Genomic DNA, 16,214 nt, shown 5'->3' on the forward strand with positions numbered 1-16,214 from the left:
TATTCCTGAAATATTTTTCAGGTTATAGAAGCATTTTAAGAGGAAAATAACATGTTTGGATCTCGTTTAACCAAGTGAAACAGTTCATGCGTCAAGATGGGGCTTTGCCTGGCGCTGAGGGACTTTCAGAAGTGCTTCACCAAGGTGGCGGTCACGGGGCTGTCATCACCGAGTGCTGCGGTCTCCCTTTCCCCGAGTGCCCGGCTGCTGTGGAGGGTCCACATTCTGCGCCCTGGGGGGAGGCGGCGGGCAGGTGTCCGGGCCTGTTCTTCAGCAGTGGGTGCGGAGGGGCAGCCAGCCTAGTCCTGGTCTCGGCACCTGACGCTCTAGGTCAGGGCTCAGCAGACGCTTTATGTGAAGGGCCTGACCGTCAGCGTGTTCTGCTTTGCCGGCCACAGGGTCTGTCGCGCCTGCTCGGCTCTGCTGTCCAGTGGGAAAGCAGCCGTGGACAGTGCGTCATGAATGGGCGCGGCTGTGTTCCAATAAAACTTTATGCACAAGCAGGCTGGTGGGCTGCACTCGGCCTCCGGGCCAGGCCCCAGTTTGGCAGCCTCTGCTCTAGGTTCCCGGCTCAGAAGGAGTTTGCTGACGTCAGCGTGGCTCCAAGTGCCCACTGTCCCCCCTCCAAGCACTCCTTTGGTAATGCCGCATCTTGCTGACTCTGGAGCACGACTGACAGCTCGTGGGCAGGGGAGTCACCTGTTGCGAGGCGTCCGTGTCATCTGTCCTCAGCCGGAAAGGCACTGGTGGATTTTGGCCCCACTGCAGGAAACGTGGCCAAGCTTCCCGAAGGAGGAGCCCAGGAGGGAGAGTGTCTGTCTTCTGTATCGTCCACATGGAGTTTCTCTGCTCTGTTACAGGTCTTTACCTTCTGAGGAGAAAGTCTGAGATGGTGGGTTCCCGGTCTGTCCCTTATCGGCGTTTCTCACCTGAGCCGTCCCTTCCTACCTCCCAGGGACCTACAGGCACGGCTGGACGCAGGCAGTCGCTTGCCACGTGAGAAGTGCAGCTCTTTGTAGGCTCTGACCACAGCCGAGTTGGCGCCTGAGGCTCACAGGTTCTTAGGAGGGTGCCTGTCCAAAGGTCGTTGCTTGCTGTCAGTCACTCTAACGGCTGGTTATCATTTGAATTCCTCAGGAGTAGATTCTGGAATTTATTGTCTTTTGCCTTGTTAACTTTCAGTCTGCAGAATATATGCAGGAAGAATTGCGGGCGGGGGGGTGGATTTGCAGAGGGGTTGACATAAATCTTCAAAGCTTTGACCCTGCTTTTACTTGAAATGATATTTAAAAGGAGTGGATTTTTAGAAAGAAGCTAATGAAATTTTGATCCTTCAACAATTTTAGGGAAAAAAGTGATGAAAGCTGACAGTAATCTGTCACAGTAAAGACTCCTATCAGATGTGGGAACTGATGATAGGTTAGCACAATTAATTTTGTGCCAAGTAAGCAAAACCAGACCTTCTCTTGAGAATACGGGTCTACCTAACGTGTGCCTGTTGTCCAAGAAGTCTCTTGGGTCACTGGTGACCTTTGGTGCTCAGGAATAAAACAGTGAAATACCGTTCGGGCAACTGCGAGATTATTTCTGGCGTGCTTGACTCGGAGCTCTGGGCAGGCTTGGGTACTGGCGCCCAGCGAGCTGAGCGGTTCTCAGTGACGACGGGTGAAGGTAACAGGTAGAGCTTCTGCCGTCGTCGTCCTCAAGCTGGTCAGGAAGAACCAGTGCGGTCATTTGTTTAGGACATGGATTTTCGAGCCTCTCCCCGCGTGATTCCGAATTGGTGGAGGGTGGAAAGCCTGGGAGCCTGCATCATACAAGCCTCCAGGGGAATCCCAACGGGCAGGTTTCACAGACACTGTCCTCGAGGTACGTGAACGTTTAGGGGTTGCTAGCATCCCAGGGAGGCCGTCATAAAGCCTAGGACTCCCTGGGGCACAGCTCAGAGCCAGCCTCCACTCCTTGCCTCCCTGCAGAAGGCACGCACTGATTGGGTGCCCGCCATGTGTCGGGCTGCACGCCTCGGGGATGCAGGAGTATGACAGCAGGCATGCTCACATCCTGAGGGGCAGGAGCCGGTCCTGTTAGACGCCCCCATCGAGACACCTAACAGGCCATTGAACCGAGGAACCTGGTGGTTGTGGAAGACGTGCGACGGATCTGGAGTCACTGCCTTAGGACGGGGATTTAGTGCCCGAGGACTGGGTGAGACTGCTCAGGAAAAGGGCACAGTTAGCACAAAAGGGCCTGTGGCTACGTTCCAGATTATTCCAGGGCTGGCCCTGGACAAGACCCAGAGTATTTCTCCGATTGTAATGGAAGAACGTGTACAGATAAGTTGGTGGATCTCATGGTGGGAAAACGAAGTAGCTCTGATCTGCCTTTTTGTCACATACACACTTTATATGTACAGAGCAATCAGAGCCTGTTAGAATCCAGATGAAAGATAACGAAATAGGTCTCTAGTGCTTCGCGTGGACTGAACGGGAGAAGTCGGCAGGACTCACTGTCTTCCTGGCTGTGGGGCGGGAGCATCGCGGGAGTGTGGGGCGGCTGGGAAGATGCAGGGGCGGGGGAGACGGTGCTGGCTTTGGAGCCAGAGACCTACGTTCAGAGCCAGTTCCACCTCTTATTGGCTGTATGGCCTTGGAAAAGTCGTTTAACTTCTCGGAACTCTGACAGTGCTTTAATCTGCAAAATGAGATCACTGTTCCTGTCTCACAGGCTTAATGTAAGGAACAGCAGTACAAATGTTTTTTACTTTAGGTAGTGCCAAGCTTTTAATAAATGAAAGCTACTAGTATAATGGTCCTACACGTGTCTCCTTCCCCCCGCCTTTGAGCTGCTTTATTCCCGTTCCTTGGAATGCTCTTCTTGCTTTATTGCCTCTTTCTCCGACTCCCCCTCCCTTTTTAGTGCACATTCATGTTTTAGGCTAAGCTCCACCTCCTCCAAGAAGCCTTCCTTTGATCCCTCCTCCGACCGGACTAGAGTCTTCTCAGTATCTTGAATTTACCTTTAATACACGGTGATTATCATTATTAGATTGTATTTGCCAATTAAAGTAAAATCCTTAAAGTTGTGGTCTGTTTCTTCTTCATTATTTTACCCTCAAGATCTAGTGTTTAGGTATGTTTTCTCTGAAAACTTGTAGAACAGCTCAGTTGGTGTCGTTCACATTTCTGACTTGGTGACTGTGTGTGCCGCGTGCTGGAGTGAGGCTGGGAATTCGGGAGGAAGAGCGTGTTTGGGGCGCAGGTGACGATTTTGCTTTCGGTCGTGCTGAGCTGGAAGGGAAGCGTCCCACACGCGACTGGATGTGTGGGCTGAGTGTGGGGAGGTGCGGGGCTGGGGGAAGCGAGGGCGCCCATCACATAGGCCGTCTCTTCAGACGCGCTGCCGCCTGTGGAGCCGCCTGTGAGTGCTGAGTGACCACAGCCAGCGCGGTGAGCATGGTGGCGCTGGCCACGGCGCTGCAGCAGCTGCGCTGGTGGCAGGGGCAGGGCAGGAGATGGGCCGCTGCACGGAACAGCTTCCCCACGGGAAATGGGAGCTCCGCTGCCAGAAGCAGGGGAGGGGAGCAAGTGCCCCCACGCCTGCCTCGGCCATGTCACAGGACTCTGCTGCCCACAGAGGGTGCGCTCGGAGGCCCCTGGGCCTGGTGACTGGCAGGCATTGCTGGCTCGGGAGGGCAGTTTGGGGGCGGGGGACAGGCCCTGGAGCAGCGGCATCTGCTCTGTGACTGACTGCGTGCAGGGCGTGTGATGAGTTTTCTGGGGTTAATAGTGTCTGGTTCGTAGCCATTTGCTCTGGGGGCAAAGCTCCAAAATAGTTTGCTGATTAAAAAAATCTTCTACATGCACCCCAACGTTCATAGCACAATAGCCACATAATCTTCACAATAGCCAGGACATGGAAACAACCTAAATGTCCAACAACAGAGGACTGGATAGAGAAGACGTGGTACATATATACAATGGAATATTACTCAGCCATAAAAAGGCTTGAAATGATGCCATTTGTAGCAACATGGATGCAACTAGAGATTATCATACTAAGTGAAGTAAGTCAGACAAAGACAAATACCATATGATATCACTTATCTGTGGAATCTAAAATATGACACCAATGAACTCATCTACAAAACAGAAACAGACTCACGGACATAGAGAACAGACTTGTGGTTGCCAAGGGGGAGGAGTTGGTGAGGGAAGGATTGGGAGTTTGGGATTAGCAGATGCAAACTATTATATATAATATGGATAAGCAACAAGGTCCTACTTTATAGCACAGGCATGTATATTCAATATCCTGTGATAAAACATAATGGAAAAGAATGAAAAAAAATATATATGTAACTGAATCACTTTGTTGTACACCTGAAACTAACACAACATTGTGAATGAATTCTACTTCAATTAAAAAAACAAAATCTTCCTAAAGGCTGGAAGAGTTCAAATAGATCTAATCTTCCTATCACTTGGCCGACTGTGGTGACGGCCCGATTTTATGCTTCCCCCGACTGCTCCCCCAACACTCCTTACTGTGCATTGCTGCTGTCTCCTGGCCGCCCGCTCCCACGTGGATGTTCGGAGGGAATGAAAAGCAGAGTGTCTCTGCCTCGGAGGAGCTCTTTCCACAGTTGACACCAGCTGTGAGGCAGGGGTTGGTTATTGATCCGTCGGCGGGGGGCGGCTGTCTGGCACCGTCAGGCTCCCAGCTTGTTTTCTCTGACGTGCTTCTGCCTTTTTTGTGTTTAGCTTACTCGTTTACAGGATGCTTTCAGAGAGAAAGCCTAATCCAGGATTGAGAGAGTTCTGCTTACGCCACACCGAGAAGCTTTTATAGAGCGCAGCTGTGGAGAACAGCCCTAAGAGGTTCTGGTTCATCTAAGAGGGTTTCCTCAAAGCAGAAAGCTTCCTGCCAGCCCCCGCTTCTCCCCGTCCTCAGTTGCATCATCTCCCCAGAAGGGTGCCACAGGCAAAGCAGAGCCGCTAACGGTGCACCCTGGGGACGGTCAGGGGCTGGGCTGACTCCAGCCTCGCCGCCTCTGGTCCACAGCAGCGCGGTGCTCTGAGGAGCTGCTCCTGTGGTGTGTTCCGTAGCCCTTTAAAGAACTGCCTGCTGCCCTTGACTTCCTGGCAACGATGTTGTTCCACCGCAACCTACAGCTGACCTTAAAGGGGTAAATTTGATTTGGATAGTAATGATTATTAGAAAACTATTTCAACATAGACTGGTTAAGAAAGTTAAGGAGGAGTATGTAACCTCACTAGTATTCAAAGCTATAAATGAGCATCAGGAAGTAGGATTTTATTTTTCACCGACCAAAATAGGAAAAGATGTTGAAAAGGTAATGGCCAGTTTAGGTGGGAGGAGAGTGAGATGGGTCTCCTCGTATTTCATGTTGGGAATGCAAATTAATACTTCCTTTTTGGAAAGCAAATTGCCAAGGTATCAAAGGCCCTGAGTTGATCCAGAATTTTCATTTTTGGAAGTCTATCTCTAGGAAATAGTCCTGAATATGAAAAAGGAAAAAAAAAAAAGCTTATGTACAGAGGTTTTAACCACAGGGTGTGTTATATATATGTGGCTCTCTAAACATTTGTCCATTCAGTAAATACTCGAGTGCCTGTTATATGGGAGGTGTCTGTTTGGTGCTGTTGAACAGAACGAGTCCACTTAGCGATTTATAATAGTGGAAAAAACGGGAACAACCTAAATGTCCAGTATTCTGGCGGCAGTTAAGTAAATGATGATTCGCGCACACAGCGGATGCTGTGAATCACAGCTTGCTTTCCATCCCCTGACGGCCAGCCCTTTAGGGTGTTTCCTTGGAACAGACTAGAGTAGGAGGCAGCCGTTTGGAAATGAGTTGCAAAGGCAGTGTCACGCCCTGGATAAATGCTCATGATGAAGTGTCATCGAATGAGCTGGACCCACAGGTACACCTGTTACGTGAGCACACGTGTGAGGGTCAGAGACCGAGGACGGCCACCGTGCGTTGGCGGTGGCTGTGTTCCTGTGGTGGGACAGAGTATGACCGACTCTTGTCTTCTCATCTTTATTTTCTGAATCTTCCTTGATGAGCCCCTGTTGCTTGTGTAATTTTTTTTCCTAAATGCTTTGGCAGCACAAACTTCCAGAAAGTAGAGGCTTGAAAGTGAAGCAAAGTGGAGTGTAGGCTTCTGTCACGAGCTGTATCCCGCTCTCCGACTGTCGCCTGTTTCCGCTGCGTGGAGTACCGCGGGGGGATCGGGGCGCAGGCAGCCAGGGGCCTCTCAGGGCCTGTGTGTTTGGGAGGCCCTCTGGGGTGTTATCTGAACACTGCCTGGGACTGGGGGGCTGAGGGCCACCCCGTAACGTCAGGATCAGCGTGGTTTCTGGCGCCGTGCGCTGAAATTGAACAGCTCACATACAGTCACAGTTCTGAGAAGCTGTGAAATGTACCCCTGAACCCAGCTTCACTCCTCCCCCCGCCTCCCCCCGCCCCGCTCCTTCTCTCCACGTCTGCTCGTCTGCTCACCTGCTTGCGGGCCGCCGCGCCCAGGCCTGACTCGGTGGTGCTTGGGGCCTGCGTGCTCACCTCCTGGGTACAGCCGCGCCGTGCTGCCTGCTTGTGCTCCTCCGGCACTTGGAGCTGGTCAGCTGGAGATTGACTTTCGTGTCTTCTCAGCTCTCAGGGACGGACGTGTCTGGGGCTTGGGCGGGGGGAGGTTCTGTTTTGTCTGGGCTGGCTTGCTGTGTTCTGTTTGAAGCTTAGATTGCGTCTACACCCCGCACCAGGCACCAGCAGGTGTGCTTTGCAGAGTGGTGGTCAGACAGAGAGATCCCTGCGTCTGGTGAGGCTCATTCCAGGAGTGCTTGGCCCTCTCCCTTCACCTGGCAACCTACTGACTCAGCATACTTATACGCCAGCAAACTGTGGAGGTCTCAGAAAGCTCTTTCTGGAAGGCACTTTACAAACTGTTCTAGCCCAGCTCTCTTATTCTATAGATTAAGCACCTGGGCCCCCAACGGGGCATGGCTTCACCTGAGCTGTGCAAGGACTGGGTGTCAGAGAGTACAAGCCCTGAGCCCCCAGACCCGCTGTCCTCCTGCAGGGCTGGGTGTGCCCCCCGGCGCAGGGGCTGGCTGCCCTTGCTCCCGGGTGGGGAGAGCGCCCTCTTCTCGTGCCTGTTGACTCAAGTATGGGAACTAGGGGTAGAGTTCATACACGAGCTTTACAGCAGAGGCTGCTGCTGCCCCCAGCTTAGTACCTTTTTAAAGTCACCTTCCCTCCGTACCTCACATTCTAGTATACCCGTTATTTCTTTCAATCCACACAGTTTCCAAATGGCAGGAATATTCCTCCACTACAGTTGATTTTGAACTTTGGATATATTTGCTAATGTTTACAGACTGGTGAGGTTAGGGGAGCTGAACTGCTATTATTTCAAAAGTAAAAGCCATTAGTGATAAGGGTAATTCACAAACGGATGGTAGTCAAACTGGCAATGGTAGATACCAGAAGACAGGACAGTATCTTCAAAGTGCTGTGGGAAAACAGTTATGAACCTACAGCTCTATGCAGTGATTTATTTACACACAAGTGTAAAATAAAGGCGTTTTCAGACACACAGGGGCTAACTGCTCAACCCGCAAACCCCAACTGATGAAAGAACTAAGGAATGTTCTTCAGCAAAAAGAAAAATAAATGCAGAAAGAAGTGAAATACAAGAAACAAAGTGTTGAATACGGTAATAAAGCTATCTTTCTTTAATGTTTAAAACACTGGATCTAGAATTCTAGAAATAATGTGGTGTTAAAGGTGTAAAACTGTCCTGTGGTTCTTGTTTTCAGCAGAAAAGATACTGATTAACTTTACACACTTTTAAAGAAAAAAAAATACTTAAATAAGTGTTAAATTACTGTGTAGGAATAACCACTAAAGTCATACAGAATTAGAAGGTACAGCTCCTAAATCAGTAGAGGAAAAACAGGTAAGTTGAAGATTCATTCACTCCATCCAATGGAAAACAGGAAAGGGGATGAAAAGAAGAAAAGGGGAAAATAGGAAATACAAAATAAAATGTGTAAGTAGTCATGATGAACATGAATTTACCTATAAAGCCAGAGGCACTCAGGTTGGATTATTCTACTATAAGCTCTCTTCAAAGTTGTACTTAGCAGTAAAAGATAAAAGTATGGGGCGGGTGGGGAGAATATATGCAAATACTCACCAAGAGGAAGCTGATCTGGCGACATTAATAGCCATCAAAGATAATTTTAAGGGCTTCCCTGGTGGCGCAGTGGTTGAGAGTCCGCCTGCCGATGCAGGGGACGCGGGTTCGTGCCCCGGTCCGGGAGGATCCCACATGCCGCGGAGCGGCTGCGCCCGTGAGCCATGGCCGCTGAGCCTGCACGTCCAGAGCCTGTGCTCCGCAACGGGAGAGGCCACACAGTGAGAGGCCCGCATACCGCAAAAAAAAAAAAAAGATAATTTTAAGCAAAAGACATCAAATGACAGGAAGATATTTCTTGATTGTGAAAAAGGAACAATCCCAAAGAAGTTATAAAGTAATGGACTGGAGACACTGAAAATATAGTCTCAAGATTTATAAAACAAAAGCTGTCAGAATAACACAAAGAAATAGTATATCCACAATCAGAGTTTCAGATTTTAACACACCTCTCTCAGAAACTATATCAAACAGACAAAAATAGTTAAAGGACATAAAGGATTTGAACGCCATAATTAACCAACTTGATCCAATAAATACAGAGCACACATGGCATGTGTATCATGAGGACCACACTAAATTAAAACTCAGCATTCTCTCATTCATTCATCAAATATTTCTTGAGTGCCCAGTGTTTGCCATACACCGTTCTAGGCATGTGGAGTGCATTAGTCAACAAAACAGACAAAGAGCCTGGACTCGTGACGCTTATCTTCTCCCGGGGTATCAGGAGCAGGCAAGCAGTGGACAGCAGCCACAGTGAGGGATTGGGTGGAGAGAGGACAGGCTGTATTATCAAATAGGGTGTCTGAGTAAATCTCATTGGCAGGCTGAGATTGGGGCAAAGAATTGAAGAAGCTGAGTGAGTTAGCCATAAAGCTATCTGGAAGAAGAGTATTCCAGGCAGAGGCATCAGCTAGAGCAAAGGCCATAGAAGAAGCTGGGGAGGAGAGTAATACGAAAGAGAATCAGATCATGTGGGTGTAGGGTGTTGTAGGCCTTTTTCATTTACTCTGCATGAAATGAGGAGCCATTGCAGGAATTTGAGTAGAGGAATGGCATGGTCTGACTTACGTTTTAAGGTAGTCCCTCTAGCTGCTGTATTGAGATTAGACTTGAGACAAGAGCAGAAGCTGCCGGACCGTTACAGTAATTCAGGCAGGAAATGATGGGGGCTTGGAACACATGGTAGCAGGATAGGAGTTGAGAGTTGATAAGATTCTGGACGTAAGGAAAACACGACAATCCAAAACCTGTGGGACGCAGTAAAAACAGTTCTAAGAGGAAAGTTTATAGCAATGCAAGCCTGCCTCAGGAAACAAATATCTCAGATAAACAACCCTAACCTAAAGGAGCTAGAAAAAGAACAAAGCCCAAAGTTAGTAGAAGGAAAGAAATCATAAAGATCAGAGCAGAAATAAAATGAAATAGAGACCAAAAAAAAAAAAAAAAGAAAGAAAAGATCAGTGAAATTAAGAACTAATTCTTTGAAAAGATAAACAAAATTTATAAACCTTTAACCAGACTCATGAAGAAAAAAACAGGGCCTAAATCAATAAAATCAGAAATGAAAAAGGAGAAGTTACAGCTGACACCACAGAAATACAAAGGATCCTAAGAGACTGCTACGAACAACTATATACCAATAAAAGAGACAACCTGGAAGAAATGGAAAAATTCCTAGAAATGTTCAAACTCCTAAGACTGAATTAAAAAGAAGTAGAAAATATGAACAGACCAATTACCAGTAATGAAATTGAATCACTTATTTTATTTTTTTTATTGGAGTATAATTGCTTTACAATGTTGAGTTAGTTTCTGCTGTACAGTGAAGTGAATCAGCTCTATATATACATCTATCCCTCCCTCTTGGACCTCCCCCCACCCATCCCACCCACCTAGGTCTTCACAGAGCACCAATCTGAGCTCCCTGTGCTATGCAGCAGGTTCCCACTAGCTATCTGTCTTACATATGGTAGTGTATTTATGTCAAAACTAATCTTCCAATTCATCCCACCCTCCCCTTCCCCCTTCCCTCCACACGTCCGTTCTCTACGTCCGTGTTTCTATTCCTCCCCTGAAGATATGTTCATCTGTACCATTTTCCTACATTCCACATATATGCGTTAGTATACGATATTTGTTTTTCTCTTTCTGACTTCACTCTGTATGACAGAGTCTAGGTCCATCCACGTCTCTACAAATGACCCAAATTCATTTATTTTTATGGCTGAGTAATACTCCATTATATGTACCACATCTTCTTTATCCATTCATCTGTTGATGGACATTTAGGTTGTTTCCATGTCCTGGCTATTGTGAACAGTGCTGCAATGAACATTGGGGTACATGTGTCTTTTTGAATTATGGTTTTCTCAGGGTATATGCCCAGTAGTGGGATAGCTGGATCATATGGTAGTTCTAGTCTTAGTTTTTTAAGGAATCTCCATACTCTTCTCCATAGTGGCTGTATCAGTTTACCCACCAACAGCCCAAGAGGGTTCCCTTTTCTCCACACCCTCTCTAGCATTTATTGTTTGTAGATTTTTTGATGATGGCCATTCTGACCGGTGTGGGGTGATACGTCATTGTAGTTTTGATTTGCATTTCTCTAATAGTTAGTGATGTTGAGCGTCTTTTCATGTGCCTCTTGGCCATCTGTATGTCTTCCTTGGTGAAATGTCTGTTTAGGTCTCCCGCCCATATTTTGATGGGGTTGTTTGGGTTTTTTTGATACTGAGCTGCATGAGCTTTTTGTATATTTTGACCAATCCTTTGTCCATTGCTTCGTTAGCAAATATTTTCTCCCATTCTGTGGGTTGTCTTTTCATCTTGTTTATGGCTTCCTTTGCTGTGCAAAAGTTTTTAAGTTTAGTTAGGTCCCATTTGCTTATTTGTTTTTAATTTTCATTACTCTAGGAGGTGGGTCATAAAAGATCTTGCTGTGATTTATGTCAAAGAGTGTTTTTCCTATGTTTTTCTCTAAGAGTTTTATAGTGTCCGGTCTTACATTTAGGTCTTTAATCCATTTTGAGTTTATTTTTGTGTATGGTGTCAGGTAGTGTTCTAATTTCATTCATTTACATGTAGTCCAGTTTTCCCAGCACTATTTACTGAAGAGGCTGTCTTTTCTCCATTGTATATGCTTGGCTCCTTTGTCATAGATTAGGTGACCATAGGTGTGTGGGTTTATCTCTGGGCTTTCTATCCTGTTCCATTGATCTATATTTCTGTTTTTGTGCCAGTACCATATTGTCTTGTTTACTGTAGCTTTGTAGTATAGTCTGAAGTTAGAGAATGTGATTCCTCCAGCTCCGTTTTTCTTTCTCAAGATTGCTTTGGCTATTCGGGTCTATTGGGCCTCCATACAAATTGTAAAATTTTTTGTTCTAATTCTGTGAAAAATGCCATTGGTAATTTGATAGGGATTGCATTGAACCTGTAGATTGTTTTGGGTAGTGTAGTCATTTGCACCTTATTGATTCTTCCAATCCAGGAGCATGGTATATCTCTCCATCTGTTTGTGTCATCTTTGATTTCTTTCATCAGTGTTTTGTAGTTTTCTGAGTACAGGTCTTTTGCGTCCTTAGGTAGGTTTATTCCTAAGTACTTTATTTTTTTTGTTGCCATGGTAAATGGTATTATTTCCTTAATTTCTCTTTCTGGTATTTTGTTGTTAGTGTAGAGGAATGCAAGAGATTTCTGTGCATTAATTTTGTATCCTGCAACCTTACCAAATTCATTGATTAGTTCTAGTAGTTTTCTGCTTTCATCTTTGGGATTTTCTGTATATATTATCATGTCATCTGCGAACAGTGACAGTTTTACTTCTTCTTTTCCAATTTGTATTCCTTTTATTCTTTTTCTTCTCTGGTTGCCGTGGCTAGGACTTCCAAAACTATGTTGAATAATAGTGGTGAGAGTGGCCAACCTTGTCTTGTTCCTGATCTTAGAGGAAATGCTTTCAGTTTTTCACCATTGAGAATGATGTTTGCTGTGGGTTTGTCGTATATGGCCTTTATTATGTTGAGGTAGGTTCCCTCTATGCCCACTTTCTGGACAGTTTTCATCATAAATGGGTGTTGAATTTTGTCGAAAGCTTTTTCTGCATCTGTTGAGATGATCATATGGTTTTTCTTTAATTTGTTAATATGGTGTATCACGTTGATTGATTTGTATATATTGAAGAATCCTTATATCCCTGGGATAAATCCCACTTGATCATGGTGTATGGTCTTTTTAATGTGCTGTTGGATTCTGTTTGCTAGTATTTTGTTGAGGATTTTTGCATCTATGTTCATCAGTGGTATTGGTCTGTAATTTTCATTTTTTGTAGTATCTTTGTCTGGTTTTGGTATCAGGGTGATGGTGGCCTCACAGAACAAGTTTGGAGTGTTCCCTCCTCTGTAGTTTTTTGGAAGAGTTTGAGAAGGATAGGTGTTAGCTCTTCTCCAAATGTTTGATAGAATTCGCCTGTGAAGCCATCAGGTCCTGGACTTTTGTTTGTTGGAAGATATTTTTAATCACAGTTTCAATTTCATTACTTGTGATTGATCTGTTCATATTTTCGGTTTCTTCCTGGTTCAGTCTTGGATGGTTGTACTTTTCTAAGAATTTGTCCATTTCTTCCAGGTTGTCCATCTTATTGTCATATAGTTGCTTGTAGAAGTCTCTTATGATCCTTTGTATTTCTGCAGTAAGAGTTGTGATTTTTCCTTTTTAATTTCTAATTTTATTGATTTGACTCCTCTCCCTTTTTTTCTTGATGAGTCTGGCTAAAGGCTTATCTAATTTTGTTTATCTTCTCAAAGAACCAACTTTTAATTTTATTGACCTTTGCTGTTGTTTTCTTTTCTGTTTCATTTATTTCTGCTCTGATCTTTATGGTTTCTTTCCTTCTACTAACTTCAGGTTTTCTTTGTTCTTCTTTTTCTAGTTGCTTTAGGTGTAAGGTTAGATTGTTTATTTGAGATTTTTCTTGTTTCTTGAGGTGAGCTTGGATTGCTATAAACTTCCCTCTTAGAACTGTTTTTGCTGTGTCCCATAGGTTTTGGATCATCGTGTTTTCATTGTCATTTGTTTCTAGGTATTTTTTTATTTCTTCTTTGATTTCTTCAGTGTTCTCTTGGTTATTTAGCAGCACACTGCTTAGCCTCCATGTGTTTGTGTTTTTTTACAGTTTTTTTCCTGTAATTGATTTCTAATCTCATAGCGTTTTGATCAGAAAAGATGCTTGATATGATTTCAATTTTCTTAAATTTTCCAAGGTTTGATTTGTGACCCAAGATGTGATCTGTCCTGGAGAATGTTCTGTGTGCACTCGAGAAGAAAGTGTATTCTTCTGCTTTCGGGTGGAATGTCCTATAAATATCAATTAAGTCCATCTGGTCTGTTGTGTCATTTAAAGCTTGTGTTTCCTTATTTATTTTCTGTCTGGATGATCTGTCCATTGGTGTAAGTGGGGTGTTGAAGTCTCCCACTATTATTGTGTTACTGTCGATTTCCCTTTTTATGGCTGTTAGCATTTGCCTTATGTATTGAGGTGCTCCTGTGTTGGGTGCATAAATACTTACAATTGTTACGTTTTCTTCTTGGATTGATCCCTTGATCATTATGTAGTGTCCTTCCTTATCTCTTGTAACAGTTTTTATTTTTAAAGTCTATTTTATTTGATATGGGTATTGCTACTCCAGCTTTCTTGTGATTTCCTTTTGATAGAATATCTTTTCCCATCCCCTCACTTTCAGTCTATGTGTCCCTAGGTCTGAAGTGGGTCTCTTGCAGATGGCATATATAGGGGTCTTGTTTTTGTATCCATTCAGCCAGTCTGTGCCTTTTGGTTGGAGCATTTAATCCATTTAACTTCAAGGTGGTTATCAATATGTATGTTCCTGTTACCATTTTCTCAATTGATTTGGGTTTGTTTTTGTGGGTCTTTTTCTTCTCTTGTGTTTCTTGCCTAGAAAGGTTCCTTTAGCAGTTGTTGTAAAGCTGGTTTGGTGGTGCTTAATTCTCTTAACTTTTGCTTGTCTGTAAAAGTTTTAATTTCTCCATCGAATCTGAATGAGATCCTTGCTGGGTAGAGTAATCTTGGTTGTTGTAGGTTTTTCCCTTTCATCACTTTAAATATGTCCTGCCACTCCCTTCTGGCCTGCAGCGTTTCTGCTGAAAGATCAGCTGATAACCTTATGGGGATTCCCTTGTATGTTATTTGTTGCTTTTCCCTTGCTGCTTTTAATATTTTTTCTTTGAATTTAATATTTGTTAGTTCTATCAGCATGTGTCTTGGCGTGTTTCTCCTAGGGTTTATCCTGTATGGGACTCTTCTGTGCTTCCTGGACTTGGGTGGCTATTTCCTTTCCCATGTTAGGGAAGTTTTTGACTATAATCTCTTCAAATATTTTCTCAGACCCCTTCTCTTTCTCTTCTTCTTCTGGGACCCCTATAATTCAGATGTTGGTGCCTTTAGTGTTGCCCCAGAGGTCTCTGAGACTGTCCTCAATTCTTTTCATTCTTTTGTCTTTATTCTGCTTCTCGGCAGTTACTTCCACCGTTCCATCTTCCAGCTCAATTATTCGTTCTTCTGCCTCAGGTATTGTGCTGTTGATTCCTTCTAGTGTATTTTTCATTTCAGTTATTGTATTATTCATCTCTGTTTGTTGGTTCTTTAGTTCTTCTGGATCCTTGTTAAACATTTCTTGTATTTTCTTGATCCGTGCCTCCATTTTATTTCCGAGATTTTGAATCGTCTTTACTATCATTACTCTGAATTCTTATTCAGGTAGGTTGCATATTTCCTATTCATTTATTTGGTCTTGTAGGTTTTTACCTTGCTCCTTCATCTGTAACATATTTTTTTGTCGTCTCATTTTTTTTTTTTTGATGGATGGGGCTGTATTCCTGTCTTACTGGTTATTTGGCCTGAGACATCCCACCCACACTGGAGTTTGCAGGCAATTGGGCAGAGCTTGGCCTTGGTGCTGAGATGAGGACCTCCAGGAGACCTCATTCCAATTAATATTCCCTGGGGTCTGAGCTTCTCTGTTAGTCCAGTGGTTTGGACTCAGCGCTCCCACCATAGGAGCTCGGGCCCAAGTCCCAGCCTGGGAACCAGGATCCCACAAGCCGGGCAGCGTGGCAAAAGAAAAGAGAAGAAAAAAAAAAAAGGAGTAGTACAATAACAAAGAATAAGAAATAAAATAAACTTAGAAAAATATATTAGGAAAAATAATAAGTGAAACAATTCCAACAAGGTAAAACAGATCCACAACAGAAAAAAGAAAAGAAAAAAAGCAGAACAATAACGAAGTATAAGGAATGAAATAAAATTAGAAAGATAAACTGTTTATTAGAAAAAAGAAAAATATAAAAGAATCAACAACACCAAGGTGAAACAGAGCCACAATCTATTAAAAAAAAAAAAAAAGACCAGAAAAGGCCTTGGCTTTGGGGGGGCAGAGCTTAGGCAGAGGCAGGGTTTAGGGTGGGGGTGGGCCTTAGGCCGGAGCAACATTTAAGTGTGGGGCGGGGCCTAGGCTTAGGACCTGCATGGTGGGGAAAGGCAGCACAGCCTGAGGGGGGCTTCTGATTGCCTTGGAGTGTGTGCGGAGTTTGGGAGTTAAGAGGTAGGCCCTGGATTGGGGGTGTGTGGGCGAAGTTTTGGCCCAGCATGGTTGGAGGGGGTCTGGGAGTGTGGTGTGTAGAGGTAGGGCCCTGGGCAAGGGTGTGGGGCAGGGCTTAGGCTCAGCATGACCAAAGGGAGCCCCGAGGGCGGAGGATTAGGCCTGGGATTTCAGCAGGCTCCCTGGGGCCCAAGTGGGCAGGGGAACTGCTGGCCATGCTCCCTTACATTCCTCCACTCTCCCAAGGGTCTCCCCCTGTCCCCATTGATCCCCGAACTGTGGGTAGGCCCCATCAGGTGTGGGAACCGCTCCCCTCTCCAAGCCACCCCTGAGGGGCGCCGGTCCTGTCCATCTGGCCTTTACTTTTCCT

The 16,214-nt window shown here is 45.1% G+C and overlaps 1 protein-coding gene across 13 annotated transcripts in view; it reads left to right on the forward strand.

The window, feature by feature from the left end:
• The window catches only part of PPP1R12B (protein phosphatase 1 regulatory subunit 12B), a 197,353-nt gene that overhangs the window by 129,924 nt on the left and 51,215 nt on the right, over nt 1–16,214 (forward strand). The window contains exon 19 of one of the 13 annotated variants that reach the window (XM_033415976.2): nt 861–15,526. The exons of the other annotated variants lie outside the window; for them this stretch is intronic. Coding sequence (XP_033271867.1) covers nt 861–875 — 15 coding nt within the window. The 3' untranslated portion in view covers nt 876–15,526. Of the gene's footprint in view, nt 1–860; nt 15,527–16,214 lie in introns of those variants that run through there. 13 annotated transcript variants of the gene reach the window in all.

Source organism: Orcinus orca, chromosome 1, assembly GCF_937001465.1.
Source record: "Orcinus orca chromosome 1, mOrcOrc1.1, whole genome shotgun sequence".
NCBI classification, from domain to species: domain Eukaryota; kingdom Metazoa; phylum Chordata; class Mammalia; order Artiodactyla; family Delphinidae; genus Orcinus; species Orcinus orca.